This window comes from Antedon mediterranea, chromosome 2 (assembly GCF_964355755.1).
Source record: "Antedon mediterranea chromosome 2, ecAntMedi1.1, whole genome shotgun sequence".
Lineage (NCBI taxonomy): Eukaryota > Metazoa > Echinodermata > Crinoidea > Comatulida > Antedonidae > Antedon > Antedon mediterranea.
This window is the reverse complement of record NC_092671.1, coordinates 9,747,418-9,768,620: the sequence shown is the minus strand read 5'-3', so window position 1 is coordinate 9,768,620 and position 21,203 is coordinate 9,747,418. Positions and strand designations below refer to the sequence as shown.

General features: G+C 33.2%; 3 protein-coding genes across 3 annotated transcripts; 2 read left to right on the top strand and 1 right to left on the bottom strand.

Annotated features, from left to right (window-relative positions):
- Window positions 1–219: 219 nt before the first annotated feature.
- LOC140039258 (uncharacterized) lies at window positions 220–10,087 on the top strand. Its single transcript, XM_072084862.1, has 6 exons — window positions 220–250; window positions 2,266–2,505; window positions 2,729–2,955; window positions 3,686–3,829; window positions 4,208–7,465; window positions 8,805–10,087. Exons 1-6 carry the CDS (start codon window positions 220–222, stop codon window positions 9,018–9,020), a joined length of 4,116 nt encoding a protein of 1,371 aa, XP_071940963.1. The 3' UTR covers window positions 9,021–10,087.
- LOC140040331 (proteasome subunit beta type-4-like) lies at window positions 10,065–15,122 on the bottom strand. Its single transcript, XM_072086189.1, has 7 exons — window positions 14,977–15,122; window positions 14,208–14,414; window positions 13,956–14,102; window positions 13,679–13,760; window positions 12,467–12,583; window positions 11,488–11,576; window positions 10,065–11,179 (listed from the first exon to the last, which is right to left on the bottom strand). The coding sequence occupies exons 1-7, from the start codon at window positions 15,093–15,095 to the stop codon at window positions 11,167–11,169; spliced, it is 774 nt and encodes a 257-aa protein (XP_071942290.1). The 5' UTR covers window positions 15,096–15,122; the 3' UTR covers window positions 10,065–11,166.
- An 899-nt stretch (window positions 15,123–16,021) lies between these two features.
- On the top strand, window positions 16,022–20,928 carry LOC140040327 (transmembrane emp24 domain-containing protein 3-like). Its single transcript, XM_072086187.1, has 4 exons — window positions 16,022–16,103; window positions 16,203–16,368; window positions 16,700–16,948; window positions 19,284–20,928. Exons 2-4 carry the CDS (start codon window positions 16,213–16,215, stop codon window positions 19,518–19,520), a joined length of 642 nt encoding a protein of 213 aa, XP_071942288.1. The 5' UTR covers window positions 16,022–16,103; window positions 16,203–16,212; the 3' UTR covers window positions 19,521–20,928.
- The last annotated feature ends 275 nt before the right edge of the window (window positions 20,929–21,203 follow it).

Sequence of the window (21,203 nt, the reverse complement as noted above, 5' to 3'; positions counted from 1 at the left end):
ATATCAATCTTATAGGCTACTGTCCCATCATAAATTTGTAAACTTCGAGTTTTCGGTTGTTGGCGGGTTTGTTCTAAATTATCCACTTAAATTTTAAATAAAGAGTCTGAAGATTTAATAGGTACCGTAGATAGATAGATTTATATAGCGCAAATATTACTGTACCCCTAGTAACGCCTATACAATATGCTCGTTAACAAATAGTGCGCATCAGTGGACATGGTAAAATTACTTTGGTACGGTCATGGAGGTATAATATATATATCTCCATGGTACGGTACACAACACGTTTTCCAGTGGTGCTAATTACAGTAAATATTATGACTTTAATATAAATCTGTATAGTGGCCAGGATGAGGCTTAGCAAATTAAATGCTTTATTTAAACAAAGATGACGTGTTAATCCAGCGTGTGATGAGAGACCCATGACATATTGTTAATTCTGTATTAATAATAATAATAATTTATTTGAAATTTCACTTTTACAACAGTGGCACACTTTGATGATAAAGGTGCGTCCAATTAATAACTCAAAATGAAACAAAATAAATGTTGTGTGAAATACAGCATACAAGAATAAATAAAATTATTAACTTAAAAATTAATCAAAATAAATGTAAAAATAATATTTTTTTTAATTTTTTTTATTTTATTCATTTTGGCAATAAACATAAAATAATAATAACAAAAACATAGAAATATATATATAGAATGTAGGCCTAGTGTGAAATACAAATACAAATAAATAAAAATGTTTAGAAACACACACAAAATAAATAAATAAAATTAATTTCATGGTACGAATCAAAATAAAGAGTATAACGGTGTATGTAATACTCAACACTAAGGCGTAAATTAACAACGCTACTTAAAAACGTATCAACAGTAACTAAACGGCCTTGGTCTTAAAATCAATGGATTTTTAAATGAAAATAAAGAATATTTTAACAAAAAAAAATTCCAACAAAACAATAACAAAAAATGAATATAATAGGCCCTATTTAAAGTTAATGAATGTGTTGATAATAACCTAACTCTTTCTTACTTACTAGGGTTGAAACTAATTAGCAGGTACTTAATTATTAATGAACCGAATTACGGACACGCCCTGATTATGTCAAATTGTTTCATATTATGGGGAAATGTTATGAGAAGATTTACATCCTCCACACGACCCCATGCAATCTTGATTTTCTTTTTATCATATACCAAATTAGTTTTCGTTTTAAATTGAACAGCACACTGATTTTGAACATACAGTAAGCGTTAAAGTACACCATGCTATTGAGCCAAATGCATCACATTGGTGAACTCTCCTGAGCAGCAAAGTATAGTTTTAAATAGATTTAATTATACAGTAGGAACTACATTAATATATTGCAAATCAAATGTATTGAAAGGTTATACAAATGTTATTATCATATACACTTAAATTAACTTTTATGAATCAATAATTAACGAATTGTTAGTTTTTTTTGCGATATATCTAGGCCTACTTCATATTTATATCCGTTCAATAACAAGTCTTGGTGTTTTTGTTGCTATTGATTAATACTTAAGCTACGTACATTTACTAATTAACAAAGTCAATCATTTGTAATTGTGTGTGGTAGTGAGTGCTTCCAACTTAGTATTAGATGACGGTAATTAAAGCAAATAAAAGAACACACATGCATGTTTAATGTAATCATCCACGAGACTGATGGATGGAGCTTCTTCATGTAATCAGCACCACTGCTAATCATTCACACTACAGTACCGTATTCAAATATAAATCAATATTTAGGCCTAATCATGGAAAATTGATCTAAACATTAGATCTAATTTTACACATCCATGAGATCCACACAGTTTTCCCTAAAAATAGCTATTCAATAGGAGATTCTTATCTTAAATGATAGTAAATAATACCATAAATACGTCATTAGTTACGGTAGTCACAAAGTTTAACACGCGCGATATAAGAGTCTCTTCCGATATGCTTAAATTGTTGTTATCTTGGTGCTGTTCTATGGCATTATATATATTATTTATATTTGGTAGCCTCTTCGTCAGATTATAATCTTCGGTATCTAGAGTCTCAATAAGGTCTCTCGGTACGGTTACTTTTATACTTGCTCCCACCTTTTTGTTTTATTTACAGGAAGAATCTAAATTCATCTTTATTTATTATTTATTGTTACTACTAATTGTTAATGTTGTCGAAGTAACTATTTGTTTTTAATTTTAAAAATGATTTGATTGATTTACCGGTTTTTGTTTTAGGAATCAATGCTGGAAAGATAATAAAGACAAACCTGATGAATGGGTTAAAGAAGATGTACACATGGCTGGTATGGTTACTGGTGGGCCTTTTGCATTATGTCAACATATTCTACTGGTTATATCGTATCTTTAAGTCTTTATGGAAACCAAAGCCTTATCGTTTAAAGCGCTATGACTATGGAGCTACGATTCAGTACCAACCATCATTAATTGAACGTTGCCATTTGTATTTTATTGGCGGTAAGTTTCTATTGTCAAAGGTAAATGCGACACCGGTATATTAATAAATGCGGCACCGGTATATTTATAAATGCGGCACCGGTATATTGATAAATGCGGCACCAAAATACATCAACATTATCCTATAACCAATGTCTACGTCTAAACTTGTCTTCATCTTAAAGTTGATAGTCATTTAACTAAATTGATGCTAAATCATCATTTTTTTTCAATCATTCTTTAGAATCCGGTCAAAAAAAGCGACTTCTCTATTGGATCTCAGATAAACTACCTACGTTTTGCATCGATGATTTTTCCAACTGCTGGTCAAATGGAATTGCGATATGCGCTCTTATTGATGCAGTGGTACCGGAAACTTGCCCAAGATACGACCTACTAAACCCGGAATATATGGCCAATAATTGCCGACTAGGCATGCGTCTAGTTGCTAAAGCATTAGGTATCGCTGAGGTGAGTCTATAAAACATTAATATTAGGACAAGTGCACCTTAGAATTCATCTGAAAGCTCCAATACAAAGTTCAAAATAAAAACAAATAGGCATGTATGTGATACTTGTACATTGGACCTCCAATTTCAAGTCCTTGTCCAAGAAGACTTGTTCTTCTTGTATCCACGATCGATCGATATATTACACATTTTACGCGCAGGTACAAAGGTCACACCATTTTCATCATTTTCTTCGTCTTTAAAGATATAAAACGTCCCTTGACAAAAATGTAAAACTATTTTTATGTTGAACGAATAGGCCATTTTAATAATTTAAAGTAAAATCATTATTTTTGTTCGTTTTCCAATGAGAAGGTGAATATCCTGAAACTACAAAATGGCCTATTCAAAGTTTTGATTAATTCATCTTTATTGTTCATATTTTACAGACAACACATTTTAAATGCGTTGTCTACCTCTTACGTCACATACAATTTGTATATCATTTATGCAGGATGTATTTAATTTCATATACATTTACAACAGAAAAACAAATATATTATTAGACGTACTTGGCCTGAATAATGTATAGTGATGATGTTATTGTTAGAGTGGATGGATCTTTTGTCTGGTTAAACCATATTGAGATATATATTTAATGCTTTGTAATTAATGTATCATGCAGTTATAATGTCATGGCCTCCGCTGTGTATTTAAAGTTCTTTAATAGTTTTCACCTATCAATTTTACAGCCGATGACACCAGAACAGATGTCCAACCCACGTAAAATACAAGAGAACATAATGATAGGTTATTTACAGATGATACAGTATGCTAGTGTAATCCCCGTGAAAGAACCAGAACGAATTATGTTAAAATTGGAAGAAACCATACAGGTTTGTATTGTGTAGTCCTGTTAGCTATTAACGTTTAAAGACAATGGATTTAATTAAAAGTTATAAATAGGCCTATATCTATAAATAGGCCTAGATCTATCATTTTAATGTGTACTGTAGATTAATTGTATTTTTATTGTTTAAATTATCCATATTTTGATTTTTTAATTGTTTTAACTCTAAACTTGGAGATTAATACATTTATTCTGATTCTGATCCAAGCAAAGTGTATTGTTATTCTTTTGAAATGGACCAGTGACAATTTCTTAAATCTTTAATCTACACAGTGTATGGGGTCAATTCGATTTAACATTTCTGCACAAATAACATCAATCGAATACTAACCTTTACTTCTTTTATTTTTCGATTACATTAAAGGTAAACGATAAAGAGTGCAGGGCAACCGGAAGTGGACTTGTTGTTGCAATTGAAGGAAAACGCACAAAATTCAACGTGCACGCGGACGCATTTATTTGGAAAAACATCTACGTTGAAATCTCAGGTCCAAACGGCGAATACTGCAAACGTAAAATAAATCACGCTCAGGTTGATCGCACACAAACATCCTCACGAAAAATATCGGGTGAAAAAGACGAACCAGACAAAGATAATAGATTTATATTTTTTGATTATGAGGAGATAAAAGAAGGAGAATATCAGGTGATATACACACCATGCAATGTTGGGACCTACGGAATTAATATAACATGGGGTGGAGAACATATAAAAAATAGTCCATTCAGTGCCACTGTTAAAGAGCCTATATTGAACAGTGCATCTAAATCTGAAACCGGGCCTAAAAGGGTATCATTTAACACAGACAATCCTAAGCAAAAAATGACGTCAGCACCCACAGGCAACCCTTCAGTAAAATCTGGAAGACGACAATCTCTGTTTAGACAATCTAATCTTGAGTCGGATAATTTGGAAGATCAGCCAAGATCACAATCAGCGTCATCCACTGATCATCGCAACTCTGTAAAATCCCCTATTAGTAGAAGTGGTTCAATCTTTGGCAAAAGTGTGAAGAACACAAACGGGCGTCGAGGGAAAATAATTAGAAAGATTATTAAGTGCCCTTCTGGAGATAAAGAAATACGGTACGCTTCAAAATCATTATCAGCACAAAAAAGTGTTGTTTCATCTAAGGACTCGATCCATTCTGCTGGAGGACCAAAGCGTAGCAGTAAACAGACAGCAGGCAGCGAAGATAAGTATGGCAAATTTGCCGATCGTTTATCGAAACAACTGATTGGTCGAGTTTATTATGAAATTACGAAAGAGATTATTCAAGTTAAATCTAGAAACATGTGCGACGTTGTGGATAAAACAGATGCCAGTGTAGGAAAAATTAGTACCTTACAAATACCAGATTCAGAAAGTATTTTTAAGAATGACGAGATAAGTACAACAAGAGATGAAATCACTCCCCCATCCCTTAACACCCAACAACTCAATGTGTGTTCTATAAGTAATCAAGAGTTACCTAGTGGTAGCACCGTTACTAGTTTGATTCAAATAAATCAAACGATGGCTACAGAAGACGTGGATCAGTGTTCAACAAACGAGACCAAAAAGACATATATTTCAAATGAAACAAAATTATTAACTAACGACCATATTGAAATGATTCCCAAGGAAAATGGACATCAGATTATTGTTATTTCAAAATCTACTAATTCTGAATGTTCCTATGCCCGAAGTAGTCAATATGACAAATCCTTGGAATCCAGTATATCGATCGATGATTACGCCCTTGAACGTAGTATTCCAACATTTAAACACTATAGACCAACATGGCAGCTACCTACGATTGATAGACCATCTGAAGACTTTCCTGATCGGGAACATTCAGGGCCTTCTAAACATGCTAAAGCAGTGGTACAAACGGCTTCGCTATCTGAAACAGACGATTTCGGCACCTCTCCTCCTCTAGTGAGTGATAGACCATCTGAAGACTTTCCTGATCCGGAACATTCAAAGCCCTGTAAACATGCTAAAGCAGTGGTACAAACGGCTTCGCTATCTGAAACAGACGATATCGGAACCTCTGCTCCTCTAGTGAATGCAGCTGCTCAAGGAAATAAAACAGTTGAAAAATCATCGAATTCAATTGAAAGCACAACAAATATAAATGGAATTCCAAACGAAAATAATATATCTCAACCAAACATCTCTGAGAACAAAGTAATAGCAAGTACCGATCAGACGGAATCTGGAAGAACCAATATGGTTCAGCTTCCATCCAAAGAACCATCAGATGCTAAAAGAGATGAATGCAAGTCGGAGAATAATAAGACACACCAAAAATTGACATTGAATGCTAGTTCATCAAGCACTCGAGCTACACAGAGCAATACACGGCTTGTACGTCGCAGCAGCCGCAATAAGTCTACTCATGACAAAGGCACACAGTGCACATCGGACTCAATAAGAAAAGCTACTGGCTGGGGCTATATGTCCAGACACAGACAATCGTTTGATGAAGGAAAGCAACCAAACTCAGAAACACATCCAAAGGATGGCCAGGCTTTAAAAAATACCTACTCACCATCAAATGACAATGACCTACCAGGCCACAGAAAGCCAGAAGTTGAAAGGTTGAAACGACCAAAGCGTAGACTTGGATTAAGGCAAACGACATTTGACAGCGGGTTCTCTGATGAACATGCACTAAGTGGCAACAATAAAAGTCCAGATTCTTCGGTTTTAGTGGAGACGACTGTAGGTATACCGCCTATAGGTTCACAATGTACAAGCAACAGCATGGATGTACTTGCAACGGAAGTTAAAATAAAAACAGAAAACAGTGCTTCTTTTGTGGAAAGTGAAAGTCGGACTACTTCAGTGGAGGACATTCACAGTTCTGAAAATGGAACTTTACCTTCATCACAGATGATCAATGGCACTGCAAACACGACAATGAATGGGGAAAACCATAGGCCTACAAATAGTCTTACAGAGGCTGTTTCTGTAGATTTAGTTACTGAAAGTACAATTCAAACACCATCTGATACCACCTTTAATAGTATTATTAATACACCAATTTCAGTATTTAATAAAATAGAGGCGGATCAGGATCTAACAGATTGTTTGTCGCCAGTCTCGATATTTTCTCCTCTTGTATGCTCATCTAACGAAGCAGACATCAGCAATATGGATGCGGATGAGTCATCATTAGATACAGACGAATCAGTTCTTGATCTTGACATGTCCTTAGACCTACCAGGTGTACCACAAACAGACAAGAATCATTCCTTTCAGCTTCCCGTCTATCCTTTTCAAGAGTGGATACACAATGTCGGCCTTGAATTTGAAGATGTTCAAAATCACCGTCCTGATATGCAAGAGGAATTTGAACGTCATCATAGCCCAAACTATTCATTGCCCAGAAGTGATAACAGTAGTTATAATGATAGGTATAGAGCTGTTCATGCTTGTGACACCATGTCATGCAGATCTGCAAATAGCTTCAGAGAGAGTTGCTGCCATTGTCCAAATCTACGTCGACGTTGCGACGAATCAAGTTCGTTTAGCAGCAGTGACTTCAGTTGCCCTAAAAGACAGTATCCCGGATGCAGAGCATTTGGTGTTGGTCTAACGGAAGGATATGTAAACATGAAGAATAACTTTCAGGTTAGTATCAAAATCTAGTTATTAATAAACTTATTTTTGTAGCTTGGAATTGAGGTACACTTTATGACTGAAATTAAGTTGATTAAAGAATTTGTTTGAAAGTGCTATTTCAAAACAAGGAGGTATGCTTGTTTGGGCATCAGGGAGTTGTACGTCTTCTTCTGGGAATTCTAGTTTAGAAAACTGAAACAGAAACCACCTGACAACCAAGCTTGTACTATCCAGTGTTCAATGAAAAACGGTGCATTTCCTTTCCAGGGTTGGTGCACATGTTCTATTAACCCACCAGCGTACTGTACGTCCTTTCAAAGACACAATCGGAGTTAACTACCAGCGTTCAATGCACGCTTAACTCTAGTGCCCGTGAACACCAATTATTACATGTGTTTAATAACAATACATAAAGCGAACGACATATAAGACAAAAATCAGGACATAAAGAACTGACACGCTATTTAAACACATTGAATACTAAGTGAATAGGCCTTCTCTGCCAGGTAGGCCTACAACAGACTGTACATACAGTAATTGTCATCAGTGCAAAATAATACTGTATAATTATTTAAAATAGTCATGGTAAACAGTGTATTTGACAATACCTGCACTAGTTATATATGTTTTTAATGTTTTAATTATGTATACATTATATTAAATTGTCCCTTTGACTAATTAAAAAAAAAATAAAAATAAAATTTCGAAAAAAGTGGGTCATTTTGAAGTATCATATAGTTATTAACTTTCACCAAAAATTTGTTGAAAAAAAAAAATTTAACTGAAATATAGACGTATTTTGGTTCAAAAAATAACTTTGACTTCCAGTCAAAGTTTTCGATCAAAACATATCTCATAATGCAACGCGCTTATTTGGCTACTCTGTATGCATAATTATAAAACTTCTTCGCGACCTGTGTGAAAAGACCTTCTCAACTGTGACGAGTTGTAAACAATCCTAATTAGCATCATGCATAATGTATGGTTTGAAATCTTTGTTTACTTTCGCTCCTGACGATTTTCCAGACGAATCTAATCAAATTAATTTACCTGTTAATTAAGTAAACTTGTTGTTTTTTGCTCGAATATTCAACTTAAAGTGAATAACTTTAATATTACTTTGATATGACCAATTTAAATTTAGAATATTTTGACCTTCATTTTTGTGTGTTTCAAGGGACAATACATCTTTAAATAAAATTATCATAAAGTGCGTGTGCTTAAAATAATGTTATTACTCCAACTAAAGTAATGTAATCGTAACCAAGACAACGTGATTAACAATGCTTAGAATATCAAAGCCAACAATATTATAAACTGAAATTAAAATGAGATTTTGTTTTTGTAGGTGGAGACATCGCAAGCTTCAAAAGGTGGATATTTGTCCGTTACAATTCGAGGACCGCAACGTCATTCAGTAACGGAGACAAACGTTGTATTTACCGGGGACAATCTTTACGAAATTTTATATGAAGTAAATACGCCAGGTTTCTACGTCATTTCCGTCAAGTGGTCAGAGCAACATGTGTCCAATAGTCCATTTATTGTTGCCATAGAACACTGAGCTGCAATAAGATAAAACTCTAATCTAAAATACATTTGTAAACTAATTACATTTCACTGTTACTATCATAGCTAATGATGGTTTTCATATTATTTGCAGTATATGTGGCGATTATGATTTTATGGTGTTAATGACAAATGAATGTAAATGACGTTATTAATATTTAATGACCACTTTTTTGATATATTAGTTATGATGAATTATGTAAACTATTAACGAATTAAACTAAATAGTATAATTTCGATATTTTATAATGAAAAAAAAAGATGTAAATACTAGACTAAAGTGGTACTGTAGTAATGGGAACCTAGAAAAATGTTGGGAGTCTCGCAACATTTTCCGAATGCAATTATAAAACGTTTCCCTCCAAATAAAAATCTCTACAACTTTCATGGACCGCTTTTTGTCTTGATAAACACAAAACGAAGACAAATGTAGGATTTATTAACTCAACTGAAACAGGCACCGACTTTCGATATCTACATTTTTTGTTACAATTCTTGTATTAATAATTTGTTTCACGGGAATGTGCCCTCTCTCCCCAAAGCGTGGTTCCCACTAGAACGCAACGCAACGACGTATTGACGCAAAGTGCCGTATTGCGTAATCACAAGTAGGAACCGACGATGCAACATTTCTGCAAACATCGAAGGTTTGATTTCACGCAGGCGGGGGGAAAACACAATTATTGGAAGGAAATTTTCTTACGTTGCGTAGGTTGCGTTACGGTGCGACGCTAGTGGGAACCAAGCTTAAGGGTCTCCCCTGATTTGGAATTGGCCGTAGTGTTTACTGTTATAATTCAAGTTTATTCACAATTGCATTTACAATATTCAAAAGTATACTAAAAGAAGCGGGTGCTTGTCAGTTTGGTAACCATTTAAATATATTAGTACCTAAATGAGACAGAACACAGACAACATTCATAAACAAAAAACTATGTATCTTTTTCTCGTCAACAAAGAAAAGTGAACTCTTCCCTGGTCACGGAAGGAGCCTCAATGAAGTTTCTACTCCAGTAAGATTAATACAGAAGTACACACATTGAACGCGATTATTTTGAATTTATTAAACATGAATGCAGGGAATACAAAATATGCAAATGAGATGTCTTGGGAGTAATTAACTTAAGATAGGAATTAAACTATGATCACAAGACTGCTGTTAACGACAAAAAGATGAGCGCGATTTAACAAACATTTCCTCTTTCTTTTATCTCGCCTTTTGTTTTACGTCAATTTATATGCTGCTATCGTCAGATAGAAATTGCTTTTTACAGTGAATAATTTTGAGTAGAGAACGTTCAGATTATGCAAACATTAATGTAATTATTGTTGTTGGGATTACTTACATTTGCGAATAATGTGTTGTCTAAATGATGTAGAAATACATCCGGACAAGCAATCGAGGTACCGACTTCTAGTTAATCATAAGATAGAGGTAGGCCTATATACTCTAATCTACTCTAGGGCGAATGCAAAAAAGCATAATTGCACTTTTTATCAATCAAATTGAATATAAGTACTTTATACCCTATGTTTTCTCTTGTTTTATTTATTCATGTTTAAGCCTAGCCTACCACCATTAGAATAGTTTCTGTTTTATATTATATCTTGACACTATTTTAAATGGAGCCAATTTATTCAGGTAAATCTTGTTGGCAACAACTGCTTTGGGAGAACACTAAATTTGACATTTCTTTTTAATTGTATACTTAAGTTACATGGGATGGTTGACAAATTTTTACGAGATGTATTAAAAAGAGTAATACAAAAACTAATAAATTGCAATCAAAAGTAATGTCATTACAAGAAAAGACTGATAAAAAGTGGTAATAGACGAAATATTAGCAAACCTTTTATTCGCTAGAGACAAATCAGATTTTACTGTGATGTTCAACTTATCACGGTCTGTTAAATTACTCCTTTGCCTACCGCCCTGAAATAAATGCTTACTACTCTTTAGTTAACAGTAACAAGACTAAATGCTTTATAGTATTTTGAACATTGGTTTATTTTCTATTCCTGTACTTTATGAACTATTGTATTGTTTCACAGTAGATATATAGGTCTTGTTAGGCTGGTCTTCAGTTTATTTGAGATTAGTGTTAGCTCCTAATTTACATAATGTTCACAGGTGATTCAACTCATTCATGTCCTCTGGAGAAATAAAAAACCAGAACATTATAAATAATTAAATTTATGTACATTTTCTGGCATTTTACTTTAATTGTTACGTTTATTTATTATTTTTATTTTATTATTATTTCTAAAAAACTGTGTTTAAATGATTTTAGTCTAAAGTCAGAAACTAAAGTAAGTTTGAAATGATTTTAAACTAAAATGGATGGATACTTTCCAAAATATGTAGATTACATTTTTCTACAGTATTGTTTAGAAGTTGCCTATTGTACAGTTTTGTGATTAAATAATTATTTTACAATATAAATTAATGAAAATGAACGTACTCAACCATGTGTGCTATCTCCCAATTTGTAGATGCAGACGCTGGCTTTTCGATCCTTGCGCCCTCAGCTGTTACAACTGCGATTTCAAACTAAAATAATACAAATTGATTCATATGTAGCCTTGAGCACCTTTGGTGGCGAAGTGCGCTCTAGAAATCTGTATTATTATTATTACCCCTCACTAGGCTTAAAAAGGTAGGCTAGTCCAAGGCCAGCAGTTTCTACAGCTAGTAGGACTGTAGGAAGAAATGCTACCCTCTTCTCTATCGTTTAGAAAATAACCGCAATCCTCTTGTGTGGATGGGTAAAGCTTGGTTCCCACTAGAACGTAACCCAAGGACGTAAACGCAACGCAAGCGTTTTAACCGATGAGAAGCGAAGTTATCGACAGTTAGCAATCACAAGCGAATAAGCCATCGCTTGTGATTGGTCAATTCACTTGCATTGCGTTACGTCCTTGCGTTGCGTCGCTAGTGGGAACCACGCTTTAGTAACAAAGTAATATTTATTTCTTTCTAAGGACAGTACAATTTAAAAAACAGTAAAAATATGAATGAAAATAAATTATAATACATAGAAAAATACAAACATTAAATTTAAGAAATGGAAAGCAGGTGATAACCCTTTAAGCCCAAAGGCTTGTTTCCAAATGGGTTATGATAAGCTAACATAGCCGAGGTAGTGCGAGCGACTAGAGTGTACATAGGAGGGGATTCCTTTTTATGCCTAGTACTTTCCGTGTTCAAATTGGCAAAAAAATTAAAATACTTAATTTAATTATCAGTATTACACACAGCAATGGTAAATTCACAGTATAAAGAAAATGTTTTTAACATTATTTTCTATCCTGTACTAAAATGCACAGTTAATTTGTGCTCCAAGGGCTTTACACTTATGTGTATGTAGAATGAGAAATAGCAATATGTCCTAAATTGTTTCTATTCTGTTTATTCCATTTCTAGTTATTCAGAATACTTACTTTGTTAAATGATCTTGCATCTCTGTAGAATAACACTCGTAAACATCTTTCTAGGACTGCTTTTGCTTCTGCCTCAGACATGTTAGGATTTTTCTCAGTTGCATCTCGCATCATTGGCTATATAAACAATAGATACATTATGGCACGTACTCAAATAAACAAAACAACAGGAATTGAACATAGTATGAGAATAACAGTAATACAGGCCTGGTTCTTTAATAATCCTTTCATTTAAACAGAAAACTATCAAATATATTCCAATAGAGGCAGACTTGTATCTGTTTAGAATAGTAAGACAGATGTATGATGCCACCCAGCTTAAAGAGACTAAAGCATCTAGAAGACAGTACAGTAGCATTTGATTGACCCTGTAGATTCTTTTGACTGCAATAATCAATCAGGTAACCAATTGATCAATCAGGTAATCAATTGATCAATCAGGTAATCAATTAATCAACCAATCAGGTAATCAATTGATCAATCAATCAAGTAATCAATTAATTAGGCAATCAATTGATCAATCAATCATGTAATCAATTGATCAATCAGGTAATCAATTGATCAATCAATCAGGTAATCAATTAATTAGGCAATCAATTGATCAATCAATCATGTAATCAATTGATCAATCAGGTAATCAATTGATCAATCAATCAGGTAATCAATTAATTAGGCAATCAATTGATCAATCAATCAGGTAACCAATTGATCAATCAGGTAATCAATTGATCAATCAGGTAATCAATTAATCAACCAATCAGGTAATCAATTGATCAATCAATCAGGTAATCAATTAATTAGGCAATCAATTGATCAATCAATCATGTAATCAATTGATCAATCTATCAATCAATCATGTAATCAATTGATCAATCAATCAGGTAATCAATTCGGTATCTTTTCGGTATCTTTTATTCATCAAAAAGTATATACATAAAACAATTCATGGCAGTATAAACTGAATTTCGAACTGAGTAGTTAAATACATTATACAAAATATACAGAATTAAACAAAATGAGCAATATGAAGATTAATACAATTGATCAATCAATCATGTAATCAATTGATCAATCAATCATGTAATCAATTGATCAATCAATCAGGTAATCAATTGATCAATCAGGTAATCAATTGATCAATCAGGTAATCAATTGATCAATGAATCAAGTAATCCAACGGTAAATGAGTTTAGGCAGAATTTCAATACTTACCAATGCAATATATGCTCCAAATCCACAGGCTGCTGTGTCACTTTCATATGCTGTACCAATCTTATCAACATAGCCTAGAAAACTGTTGTAAAACAGTAAATTTTCATTCATTTATTTCAACAAGAGGATGCATAACCATATGTCATGGATATTAAATAAATTAAAACTGGTTTTATTTTATTATTGATGTTCATACTGTAGTTGGAACAATACCATCAAAGTTTTCAAACTTAAAAATTCTACAGTAATGTATATTAACGATTTGAAAAGGACTTACGATTCCCCATTGTGAACGCCACCAACTATTACTGTATTCCATAAGGGGTTGAACTGTGACCTTCTGTAGTACATAACACGGGTCAGCCAAGAAAATATCGCAGCTGGTGTGTATTCATGACCGTCATTTAAACATTCATTATAAATGCTGTAATTAAAACAAACAAAGTTTAAATGAGTTGGTAAACATGAAAAGGTTTGTAATTAATATTTTTTATCAGTATTTCAATATTTATTTTAACAATAAACATACATATTCTGTTCTAGTCTCTCCTTCAGGTACTGAAAATCTGCATAATCGCCTCCAGCACCCAAAACTGTATTGTTTCCCACCGTTGTGATTCTAGATATGTTACGGAATCTTGCTAAAGAGCCGTAGGATCCTAACATATCAGCTGCTATCAGTACTCCACCATTGAACTTCATTCCAAGTACTGATGAGCCGGTCACTATTGGCGATCTGAAAAAAAATTGAATAGAAAAAAATTTTAAAAACGGAAATCAATTCTCTTCAAAATTCCCAAAAATAATAAGTAATATTTTTTTTTTAAATAGGACAACCTATAATTTATATATTAAGCTAGGCTAAATCATCACATCAACTGCGTTAAACTACACTTTTCCATACAACTAGCTGAGCCTTCTTGTAAAATTAACTACTGCTAGGCCAGGTGGACGAAGTGTCTTTCCCCTTCTCCTTGTGCAACCTTTCGTCTCCCTCTTCGATTCCCACTAACAATTAAATAGGCCAACCTATAATTTATATATTAAGCTAGGCTAAATCATCACATCAACTGCGTTAAACTACACTTTTCCATACAACTAGCTGAGCCTTCTTGTAAAATTAACTACTGCTAGGCCAGGTGGACGAAGTGTCTTCCCCTTAGTGCAACCTTTCGTCTCCCTCTTCGATTCCCACTAACAATGCTGACTCACTCAACAAATTTAAACCGTGCTAGGCCTAGCCTAACACCATATTAATTCAATAAAGCATACTTTGAAAAAAATAGTACACAACTTACAATGTATATTTAGCAGGATCATCATGCACGGCACTTTTCCCACCTGGAAAATTGTAAAAGGCCCCTGGTGTAGGTCCATTTTTCCATAATTGTGTATCAATTCCACCGCAAAACGCCATGTTGTAATTTTTGTTGAGGATTGAAAGTTTGTTTGTTGGTGGATGATTGGAGAATCGGATGTGTACTTTTACAACATATGCCACACACAGAGTGCGCTTTTGATGACTAGTTCCCTGAACATAACATGATTTATTGTATTACTATTGTTTTGCTTGCCACAGATTCCAATAAGATATGTTTTGAAAAAGAAATAAAATTTTGTTATTAAATTATAATATTTCATTATTAAAAGTTTTTGCCTTTTTTACTGGAGTAAAATCATCATCACCAACATGGTATGTGGAACTATTTATTTGTTTGTGCAGCATAATAACAAACATTGTCCAGGAAGAATAGCGAACGTGATGTTTTTGATTTAAAAAAAAAACACAATTTGAAAGGTAAGTACAGTAGGCCAAAAACAGTAGTTAAGAGACAAAAACAAAACAACAATTGTATAGATTTGTTTTTGGATACAATTGTTATTAATAAACATATTATCATATTCTAGTTACAGATTTGATTGATAACTAATCGATAATTTTGGATTTTTATCGTGTGAAGGTTTAGTGTCGGTAGACGTGATGTTAGTGGCCCTACGACCAAACAAAAACGCCGAAAACCTTTAATAATAAAGATATGGTTATATTCTTTTGTACAAATTGGAACAACTAATCGATAATGTGGTATATCATAAGCCCCCGGTGTAGAGTTAGTGCCTCCAATACATCCACTGTGACACACGTACGATTGTCCAATAAATAACCACCGAAAGATGCTTTATATTTCATAGCTATTTTCAATACAGTACTATATATTATTGAATCAGTGAAATGGCATGGTGATGTCGTCGATCGATCCATCGATATCGATGGTTGATCCTTTTTTTTTATTATAGAAAAACTGTATAGATATTGAGGGCGCTCGCATCCGGAGAATTCGTTGACCCTTCTTTGCCGGTTGATTATTTGTGTTGCTGCCACGTTGATTAACAGTATTTTACACATTTTTATTTGATTTTGAAACAAGTAAGCATAACATTTACGTTTAGTTTAATCTATATAAAACATGCATTATTTGAATATGTTTGCAATATTGTGATTTGCTGTATATTTTGTTTTAAACAGACAAAAACAGATGTGGGTTTGTAGGCTGTGTGTGGTGTTTAGCGTTTGGCTGCTGTCAGCCAGTCAAGTCCGGGCGACGGAGCTTACGTTTGAACTGTCCGATAACGCTAAGCAATGTTTTTACGAAGAAGTTGACAAGAACATAAAAACGACATTAGAATATCAGGTATGATGTTCAGTAGTAACATCTATTCATTAGGAAAGTACGGATCGGTCAAATATTAAATATGGATCAATTAAAAACTATTTCAATAAACTTCCTACCTACCTGACTTTCAATTTGTTCTTTTGTTGTATAATAACTCTACAGTATTGTATAGTATTTATTGCAGATTAAAATATAGACCATGGCTAACAATAGTATAAAACATTGTATGTGTTATTTCATGAAGAATTATTTATGCCTAGACTAGAGAATATCTAAAATAATTTGTGTTTAAATTCAATAAATGTTATATTTTTATCCATAAATAAACTGATTTATATTGTTGATTTAGGTTGTAACTGGTGGTCACTATGATGTTGATGTAACCCTTGAGGGTCCAGGCTCTCAAATCCTGTATAAAGAGAAGAAGAAACAGTATGACACATACACGTGGACCACTACTGTTAAAGGGGTTTACAAATTCTGCTTTAGCAATGAATTTTCAACATTTGCACATAAAACAGTTTATTTTGATTTCTATGCCGGAGATGAACAGCCCCTTACCGGCAAAATAGGAGCCCAAGCTAGTGCATTAACACAGGTAAGTTTACAACGTTCAATAAGATCAGACTATTTATTATAATCATGATAAATAATAATAACAGTTTGTGTTTCTAATCTAAAATTAGTCTAAAATTTTCTTCTGCACAATATTTAAATTGAATATTTAATTAGGCGTCTTTATGTACAATATGTAGTTTCATTTTTATTTACTGTTTAAAATATTTTAATGATTATATAATTTTTAAAAATGTATTTATTATTATTTATTTAATATACTTATTTACTGTTATATTACAAAATATCCATTTGTTTAATGTTACATTTTGTAAAAAAAGAAAATTTTAAATTTAATTATTATTTTTTTAATATACTTTGTAACTGTTATATTAACAAAATAGCCATATTTCAAAACACTGCTGCTCTACATATGAATATTAATATGTGATAAATAATCAAAAGGAATACAGTACACACACTATTTTGTAATTAACATATTTTAATTTAAATGATGTGGTTGTTTGCTATTTGCTATTGTGTACCAAGTGTCTAATTAATATTCATAAGGTTCTGCAAGCTGTATGATTTTCTAAAGCACAGATTTAGTGTTTATAAGTGGATTAATAAGATACACGAGTGTGTTTACAATAGCTACTTATGTCAAGTCTACGTACATAATCATTCCCACTTGTTGGAAACAAAAACATCATAATGATTGATTGAAATGTGTAAATTGTAATACAGTAGATGAAAAACATCTTTGGCCCTGTTCAGACCCATGGCGTTAGACCGTTTTAGCGTACGACGCTAAAAAAATGTGTGTCTGAACAGTTGGGGATTAGCGTACAACGCGTCGTACAACGGTTGTAGCGTTGTAGTGGAAAACGGTTGATAGTACCGTTTTAGCGTACGACGCTACTGTAAGTCAACGTTGTATCCAATCAGAACGTTTCCTGTTATGACGCGAAACAAGGTTTGACCTAGGCTGACATCTTGTATCGTCAATGTGTGAGATGGATTTCAATAACAAAAAGGCCAGAATAAATAAGGCCTAACTACACTACAAATACAACTGTTACAAAGGCTACAAACTATTATCAACTGATTACCATTATATTTTCTAACAAATGACATAAATACATGCACCTTGTATTTAAACATAGGGACTACGATCCCATCCGCTTTTAGGCCTAGCTAGGCCTAGAGCCATTCACGCATTTCATTCAAGCTAAAAACTAGCGTGGGACTGGGACATCAAGTCACTCATTCATACAAGGCAGACTAGACTGGACAAGTTTAATGCTGAAAACCCCCTAACTCCTAAAAAAATCAGTAAACAAACAAGGGGAGCTGTATCCCTTTTATTAGCAAGTTAAGGGTTATTTTCAACCGACTGGGACCAAAGAATATATAATCTTTGACTGGACTGGATAGACTAATCACAATCATTTTTTTCTTCATCATTACGAGGCCTGCTTTATTTTCGTAACACAAGAGCCTGGGGAAAATGTTTTTTACTACAAAATAAAAACAATAGAAACAGAAATTTGGCTTTACTATATTTTTCCTAAATAAATGCTGAGGTATGTTTTATTTACGGCAAATTTTGTCAATTGTAGGGCTGAGATCTAGGCCTGTATACAGTGGAAATAATGATGAAAACACGTGGGTAAGAGCACATGAATATGCAACTAGAAACAACTTGGATGACGTACTTCCGTTGTAACGATAATTGTACGCTATGGGTCTGAACACCTCGTTTTTTTCTCTGCGGTTTGTAACGTGACCTTGATAGTAACGTTGTACGCTAAAACGGTCTAACGCCATGGGTCTGAACAGGGCCTTTGACTATTAATATTACAGTGTAGTACCCTTTTCACATGGCCTAGTAAAACTATGGGGCATCAACACTGGTGTTCTATATGGTGTGTGTGAGTGTAAACTCTGTTTTTGTGAAAAGGGTTAATAGACTCTTGGTAATAGAAGTCTTGGTTGTTAATACTTACTGTACTTGCTTGATGATGGTAATGGGTGGGTTAACAAGCTAAAATAGCTTATATGACCCAGGCCTTTCTTTCCTCCTATGCAACAAAACAATAAATACTGTATACAGATGTGTGGGGTATCCAGGTATGAAAAATAATTGATACTTATGCTCTATCAATCTATTTTTTCTTGGCTTTTGTACCTGTACATACTGTACTGTACAAAAGCTACAGTAACATAAGAAACTTCCGATTCTGGACACAAAGCTAGCTGTTGTCACTTGCATCTCAAAAAATTGAAAGCATGTGTTTCCCTTCTGTCACGGTCTGTTAACTTTCCTGTATATGTTTACCTCTTTTTCATACATAATTTGTTTTTTTCTTCTTCAGCTTGAAGCTTCTTGTGTAATGATACACGAGTCATTAAAATCAATCATAAGTTACCAAACGCATGGTAGGTTACGTGAAGCGCACGACCGTGCACACGCAGAGCTCGTCAACAACCGAGTACAATGGTGGTCTATAGCAGAGTTTTGCGCAATCTTGTTTGTAGGAATTGGTCAAGTAATTGTTCTTAGAAGTTTTTTCACGGATAAAAGACCTGGTGCAGGTAGTGGGAAAACATAGATTTTATTTTGTTAACACTTAGCACTGTTTTTGTACACTTGTGTTTGTTTATTTGGGAAATTTTGAGTTGTGACGGCCAGGTCATGTTAATTCATTATTGTGCACTTGCGGGGATATTGGAACATAAATTCTCGCTCTCCACCTCGACACAGTTTTGAGCGTTTCTAGTTCCAGATGGCGAAACATCAATTGACCTGACCTAGTTAAGTCGTCGGTTGTCGCAAAGCAAAAGGTCCCTATTTTCTTAGACCAGTTACGTCACTTCTTCAGCTTCACAATTTACACATTTCTTTTTGTTATAAACACTTAACACTGTAACTTATTTTAAATTTCCTATGTCCTATAGGCTATATCATTAAGAAATCAATCTAAAGAAATTCTGCAATGGGCCTGTAAAAACATTATTTTAACAATGTAATTAGACTTCCAAGGGTATATAATAAATACTGTATACATTATACTGTACTGTATACAAAATTTGTTTCATAGAATAGCTTTTTTAGGAGCTACTGTAATTTCATGTCAGATGGTGATGGACTTTTTTGTTGAATACTTTGCTTAACCATGCAACATAAATTTGTTGCTCAACAATAACATAGTACATGCGTATATTTCATTGGGATATTTACGACACTAACACTTTGCCTTTAAAGCTGTATAAAATTTGTTATAAATTAAGAAAAAACCATATTGATGTTATTTTAGGAGAAAGGTTTGGGATATTTAACAGTTTACATAATGGTCTCTATTGAATGAAAAGTCATCAATGTACAATGAAAATAGAATTTTATATACAAAAACAGTACAAGCTATTATTGCTTTTATTTCATTGTAAAGCCTTGTCTACAATATCAAACTTTATGTGTCAAAAAAGTTTGATGTGCCTATATATGGTAGTGCTATGCTTAAATATGGTAGTGATATGACATCATGTCAATATATGGGCACATCACATTTTTTTGACACATAAAGTTTGATAGTGTAGACAAAGCTTAATGTTTCTCAAAATTAATTTGACAAGTGACTGGTCTAATTCATAATCCCAATTGAAAAAAAAATGTTTTTATTCTATTTTTTAGTAAATTTTAAAAAACATTCTTACTCCTAATTTATGTATGAAAAAGTATGCTTCCCTCAATAATAAGAGTATTTTATTTATGTGTGGGTAGGATTGAAATAAATTTATCAGATTTGTAGTAGTCCTCATTCAGACTGTGTTTCAGAACTTGATTGGTGTGTGGTAAACGTGTACAACATTTTTTTTACATGTGTAATGTTTTTTTTTCATTTATCTTAAAACTGGTTCTTTGTAATTGTTCAGAGTTTTGTACTTTATTGTGTGAAGAAGTATTAAATGTGTGAGATTTGTCTGGAAAAAAATAAGTTAGTCCCATTAATTTTATATTTATACACATATGTTTTAAAAATGAATATAATTTGTTTTTTTTTTATTGCTAAATTGATTATTTTTGTTTTAGTTACTTTCAATAACTGTAAAACCAAATATAATGTGCGTGTAGAAGACACTATATTTTGTCTTTTTGAATTCTAATTATTAAAAATGTACATACTAATAAAGTAGGGACAGTTGATACACAATGTGAAACACAACATTAAAAGAGCTTCATTTATAAAGAGTGTAAAATATACATGATTGTATACAAAATTATTAACAATACTCAC